Source organism: Mesoplodon bidens (genome assembly GCF_964165515.1).
Source record: "Mesoplodon bidens genome assembly, chromosome: 6".
Lineage (NCBI taxonomy): Eukaryota > Metazoa > Chordata > Mammalia > Artiodactyla > Ziphiidae > Mesoplodon > Mesoplodon bidens.
Window position 1 is genome coordinate 74,824,604 of NC_138162.1, and position 6,916 is coordinate 74,831,519.

At 40.2% G+C, this 6,916-nt stretch overlaps 1 protein-coding gene across 1 annotated transcript; it reads left to right on the top strand.

Annotated features, from left to right (window-relative positions):
• Window positions 1-5,317: 5,317 nt before the first annotated feature.
• Window positions 5,318-5,956, top strand: LOC308618916 (large ribosomal subunit protein eL21-like). The gene has a single exon (XM_081237257.1). The coding sequence runs from the start codon at window positions 5,368-5,370 to the stop codon at window positions 5,839-5,841; it is 474 nt and encodes a 157-aa protein (XP_081093383.1). The 5' UTR covers window positions 5,318-5,367; the 3' UTR covers window positions 5,842-5,956.
• The last annotated feature ends 960 nt before the right edge of the window (window positions 5,957-6,916 follow it).

Sequence of the window (6,916 nt, forward strand, 5' to 3'; positions counted from 1 at the left end):
TTCTCCCAGGAAGCGGGGACAAAGGAAAGTCAAGTTTTTTATTACACAACAGGACGGTTTAACTAAATGTGCTTGTAGAGGAGTGGGAGGGAAGAGTGATCGTCACACCCAGTCGGTATGTACCCCAAAGTGAATGTGAATGGGAGACTTGAATCAGTGGTGGTTTTATTTGGTCGCCACACACTTCTCAAAGGTTTTGTCATGCCAGTGTTTAAAAGATTGTGCTCTCAATTATGTTGTACATTATTAAATACATTGTATGCTTATACATACATATATAGGCACAAACCCATGATCTATATTAAACATTCTTTATAGGTAATTTTCAAGGTGATTTTGGCTGCATGTGATTTTTGCCTTACCGACTAAGATAGAGTCTAACCTCCATGAGCTCCCTGATTTGAGTCAACCCATTCAAGTTTTTGGGCAGCCTTCAGGGTCAGGGAGTAGTTTCTTATGTTGAACCAAGTCTGTCCCCTGGTCCTGTGACTCTACCCTCTAGAGTCACACAGAGGACAGCCTCTGTTAGAAGAGGACTTTCAGTACTTGAAAACAGAGATCCCATATGCTCCTAAATCTTCTTTTCTCCAAAGCAAACATTCTTTGATTTCTTCAGCCATTTTTAGTACATTCTTCTACATACATGGTTTTAGGACTTTCTCATGAATATTTAATGGCCCTTGTAAACTGCAGTGCCAAGAACTGAATACAACACTCCGAGTAGTTAAGTAATTATAGAACAGCTCTTACATTTCCTGATTTGGCACTCTATGCCCATTGATTCAATCATCCCAAGATTACACTTTTTTAGCTGAATAGTAATTTCTCAGTCTTGTTCACAGATCAAGTAAATGCACTTTGGACACATGTTCCTTAGATGCCTAGCATCCATCTCCCTCTCTCCTGGTAACGTCATCATGATCTGGCTGGCTACTTCCGCATTCTCAGTCTCTATACCCAGAGATAGGAACACAGCCCAGGACTGAACAATCAAAACGCTCTATTCCCATCATCATAGTGAGTGGATCGTTCCTTTAAATTATTGAGGAAGAGGGCCTCTCTTTCCACTGGCATTGCAATACCAATATGATAAAAGCCTTGAGTTACTACTGAATGAAGCCAACATGGAGGAAAGCAGAATAGAGGGAGAGCACTAGAGGGAGAGAGACTGAGTCTTTGTGACACGATTTGTGCCAGTGTCCAACTCTGCCTAAGGCTCTGACCTGGTCTTTCCAGTTACTTGAAATTGCTGTTCTTTTGTTTGTTTGCTTAAACCGATTTTAGCTTCAGTCAAAGGAGTCCTAACCAATATACTGTTTTCTGTTTAGTGGTGTGGTAGTAAATGTTGAGCAACCAGTTCTCGTTGGGAAGGAAAAGGAAAGGCCCTGATTTACAGTGCTTGCTAATTTCTATAGTCTAAATACCCCCACTATGACCAATTACAAGCTAACATGTCAACCTGTTCACAGATTTTCTAAGAATTTAATGATCTATGCTCATAAGCCAGCTTCAGCACACTACGGCTTCTGTATCTTTACTCAAGATATAAATAAAAATTTTGATCAAAACCAAGCCAAGGATCAAGCTCAGAAGCCAACTAGAGAACTCTCTTCTGTTGTCCAAGTTGTTGTGGATACGTCAATCAACATTCTTTGGGCAAGCCCAACAAGCTACAGATTTAACTCTTTTTACTAACATCCAGCCCATGTTTCTAAATACTTTGTCCACTATTACGAGAAAATGTCAGGAATTCTGCTAGTGGCAAGTCCTCTACATTCTTGGATCCCTCTGTGCTGTCAGTCCGGTCCTTGTAGGAAGTGGAGTCACCTTGTCATGGCTCGCTTCAGTGACCCAGGCTGCCTCCTGAAGACCACTGTTTTCCATCCTAAATGGCAAACCACCTGCTAAGCACTCTGGGGGAGGACTTTTATTGCTTGCCAGTTGTTTCTGGAATCTCTCCTTCTCCCCACTTGGAAAACTTGAACATGATCTGTGTCCAGTCTTTCTTCACTTTCACAGATTATTTTAGGTATGTGCCATGGGAGAAATCAGAAATGACTAGAGTTGGAATTTTGTCTAACCTTTATCATTTTTATTTTTGTAATTTTGCCAAAACCTATTTTCCCCCCAACAGATCTGCAATTTCTTATGGGTCTAGCGGCCTGCCTTATGAAAAGAAACTAGAGTTCTAATCGGTTCTTCAGTCCTGACATTTGTGTCTCTCTTAATAATGTTTGCTGTAGGCTTTGTGACAAGAAGCATACTTCCACTGGTAGAATTTTAGTTCTCTCTCCTTTTTCTTCACCCACATGTTCTTCATTGTGTCTATTTCAGGTCTATGGATTTCCAACTAAGTCTCAGCCTCTTAACATTTCATATTCTTCTTACTCCTCTGTAGGTATTTCTTTTCAATGATTCAACTTTCCACGGGGTCATACTTTGTGAGATCCTCAACCCACCAAGTTTCCTTGACACTTGTAAGACTGTAGTTCCCTCAGATTAAAATTCTGTGTTTGCCATGGTCATTCCTTTTGTGCATCATTATAAAGACATCTGAGGTCATCAGTGCTATAGCTGAACCCACTCTGTGGTTTCCTAGTGGGAATTATTGCCATTTTATCTAGTTAATTTTCTCTGTTGCTTTCATCTTTCAGTTTAAGGAACTCTTTTTCAGGTTAGGGATCATGAGTTAGCAAATGCATTCTTCCTGATCCCATGATACAGTGATACACCACATCCCTGGCCTGGGACTCAGTATTCTCCTGGCTTTACCATAGCCTTCATAACCAGAATCCTGTTCCTGGACATCATCTTTACAGCCAGCTCTTCACTTCCCAAATCTTCTGGACTCCAGCTGTCCCTGGGGAAAAGGACATGAAAGTAAGACCTATGCAACCAAGTCCCTTAGTTGCCAAACTAGGACCAGAAGGGCATAATGGCTATGGCGTTCAAAAGGGAGTTATGTTCTTAGGGTCTAGTCCCACCTTGGCTACTCATTGACTCAGTGACCTTGGACAAGCCACTTTAAGCCTCTGGGTTTTGTTTTTGTTGTTGTTGTTTTTTCCTCTCATTCGATAGGTGGAAATAGTTGTCTCCCATGAAGTAAGATGGTATGTGTGAAAATGTTTGTGAACTGAGCATTACACACAAGTGGGCTTCTGTTAGTAACGTTACCAAGGCTTCTTGTGAGATATAGGATGTGAAATTGTTGAAGGTGAGGATTATAATCAGGTTTTCTGTCTCCAGGCCAGTTCTCATTCTCCCACAGGAATTTTTGAGCAGGAAGTAAGGAAAGTGAAAAAAAAAAAAAAACACAGGAGTGGCTTTATTTGGGTGGTGGAGGAAATATAATTTGAAACTTATGAAAAGTTGCAAGAATCAACATATACCCTTCACCCTGATTCGCCAATTGTTTATATTTGCCCCATGTTCTCATTTTTTCTCTAAACATATTTTTGTACATGTGTATTTTGAAACGATTTGAGAGTAAATTGGAGACACGACCCTTTATCCCTAAATACTTCTGTATCTCTTTCCTTAGACAAGGACATTTTCTCACAAAATCATAGTACCGTTCTCAAAACCAAGAAATATAGCAGTGATGTAATACTATTTTCTAATCTACAGTCTATATTACAATCTTGTCAATTATCCCAATAAGTTCCTTTGTGGCTTCTTATTTTTAGTCCATGGTCTATTCCAGAATCACATATGGCGTTTAGTTGTTACGCCTCTTTAATCTCCTTTAATCTGCAGTAGTTCTTCAGCATTCCTTTGCCGTGATTGACTGTAACATTTTTGAAGAGCACAGAAGAGTCATGTCCCTCAGCTTGGGTTTGCCTGATTTAACCCAGAGTTTGCTTTATCTAGGAAGGAGTAGCACAGAAATGATGTTGTGCCCCAGGTACATCAGGAGGCATCTTCAGTTTGTCCTATTTTTGCTGATGTTAACTTTGACCTTTTGGTTAAGGAGGGTCCGGCTTCTTAACTTGAAAGCTACTTCTTCTTTTTAAATTAATAAGGAATTTGGAGGAATGTATGCTGAGACTATGTAAATACTTTGTTACTCCTCAAACCTTTGCCCATGAGTTCTGGCATCCTTTGATGATTTTCTACCCCTACCATTTAAGTATAGCTGGATAATATTTGAAATATTCCCTGATGTATTTTTCCTTCTCAATAATTCTTCTTTGTTCTGTGTTCTTTCCTTTGTTGGGACTAAGGCTCACTTGCCCCAGGGAAGGGTGGATGCTGGGGACCTTTAAGAACAGAGTAAAATTCTTGACTTGTTCCAAAATGAGCTCTTGAAAGCCACAGCTGTCAATTTTAAGAGATGCATTTTTACAGGAAGAGAGGTGTTCCTTCTTCCTCCTTCCCTGCTTTCATTCTCACACCTTTTAATTTTAAAAGGTTGGCTTTGATGATTAGTAGCAAAGCCTAACCCCACTGGATAATTAATTCAGGAAAGAAACTTCAATGGATGCTAAAACCTGTTGGAGAATAGGCTATTTGCTTGATGTCAAAAGGATTACATCTCAGATTGCTTACAAATTTCAAGGAGAAGATGGTACCTTTGAAGGAGAGATCTTGCAGTTGTCACTCCAAGTAATAAAACTAGTAGCAAGACCACGTGACATTAAGTGCCTCCTGCTATGATGCTTTCTCACTGTATTTAAAATGAACATCACCTATGGAGTAATTTTGCCAGAATGGCTTAATCTGAATCATCTAGTCTCTAGACTAAATTTCCAATTTATCATAAATACATGGGAGAGAGGAGCAGGTTAAACGATATCACACACACACACAAAAATGGTCATGAAGAACCTAGGGGCAAGATGGGAATAAAGACGCAGACCTACTAGAGAATGGACTTGAGGACATGGGGAGGGGGAAGGGTAAGCTGGGACAAAGTGAGAGAGTGGCATGGACATATATACACTACCAAACGTAAAATAGCTAGCTTAGTGGGAAGCAGCCGCATAGCACAGGGAGATCAGCTCCATGTTTTGTGACCAGCTAGAAGGGTGGGTAGGGAGGGTGGGAGGGAGGGAGACGCAAGAGGGAAGAGATGGGAACATATGTATATGTATAACTGATTCACTTTGTTATAAAGCAGAAACTAACGCACCATTGTAAAGCAATTATACTCCAATAAAAATGTTTAAAAAAATAAAATCAATTTTAAAATAAGTAAATAAATAAATAAATGATATCACAAGTAAGCTATCAGATGAATTCAGAATGTGAGATTTTTTTTCCCCAATAGGAGAAAATAAAGGAGAGGGGGTTGTGCTAGACAAGATGATACTAAAGAGACAAAACAGCTTTTCGGCTGGAACCGCCATCTTCCAGTAATTCGCCAAAATGACCAACACAAAGGGAAAGAGGAGGAGCACCCGCTACATGTTCTCTAGGCCTTTTAGAAAACATGGAGTTGTTCCTTTGGCCACATACATGCGAATCTACAAGAAAGGTGATATTGTAGATATCAAGGGAATGGGCACTGTTCAAAAAGGAATGCCCCACAAATGTTACCATGGCAAAACTGGGAGAGTCTACAATGTTACCCAGCATGCTGTTGGCATCATTGTAAACAAGGGCAAGATTCTTGCCAAGAGAATTAATGTGCGTATTGAGCATATTAAGCACTCTAAGAGCCGGGATAGCTTCCTGAAACGGGTGAAGGAAAATGATCAGAAAAAGAAGGAAGCCAAGGAGAAAGGTACTTGGGTTCAACTGAAACGCCAGCCTGCTCCACCCAGAGAAGCACACTTCGTGAGAACCAATGGAAAGGAGCCTGAACTGTTGGAGCCCATTCCCTATGAATTCATGGCATGATGGGTGTAAAGAAAATAAAAGACCTGGACTGTATAAATGATTCTCTTAATTGAGTAGAAGTGTGTGACCCCCTTACCCAAACAAATATTTAAAGCACATTTTAATTGTGTCTGAATTCAGTGGATGACATCTTTTTACTTTTCAAATTTAGTGGGTTTTGTTCCTGAAAGATGTGAGGTAGTTTGTTGTGCAGTATACTCCATTGGTTAATAAACCGCTAGATATTACTTATAAAAAAAAAAAGAGAGAGACAAAACAACCAAATATAATGGTTAACCTTTATAAGATTCTGTTTTGGGTTTGTTTTTTAAGCCATAAGACAGGTTATTGGCATATTGGAGAAATTTTAATATGGACTGGATATGAATTGCTGGAGTTGTGATTTATGAAATCATTGTCAAATTTCTTATTTGTGATAATGTTGTAGTAATTATACAGGAGAATTTAGAGTACACATGCCAAGATATTTAGAGGTGTTGTATCATTACTGTGGGGAGACAGTTCTTTATCATTTTCTGCACAATCTTGTGAGCAGACACTAACAGCTTTTGTGCCAGACAATCTTTTTTTTTTAAATAAATTTCTTTATTTTAGGCTGCATTGGGACTTCATTGCTGCACGTGGGCTTTCTCTAGTTGAGGCGAGCGAGGGCTACTCTTCATTGCGGTATGTGGACTTCTCATTGCGGTGGCTTCTCTTGTTGCGGAGCACGGGCTCTAGGTGCGTGGGCTTCAGTAGTTGTGGTTCATGGGTTCTAGAGCGCAGGCTGAGTAGTTGTGGCCCACGGACTTAGTTGCTCTGCGGCATGTGGGATCATCCCGGACCAGTGCTCGAACCCGTGTCCCCTGCATTGGCAGGTGGATTCTTAACCACTGCGCCATCATTGACGTCTCACCAAACAGTCTTTTCAATGACATTTGACTAGCAGAAAGCTTTGGAAGATAGAGTGTCTCTCTCTAAGTCAAAGGGAAAGGTTTTTTTTAGAGTGTAGCATAATAAAAACAGAGTCCCCCTCTCGGGTAAAAGTCAAGCAGGTTTTCTTGCAGCCCATTTTAAAAGATTTGAGCTTCCTGAG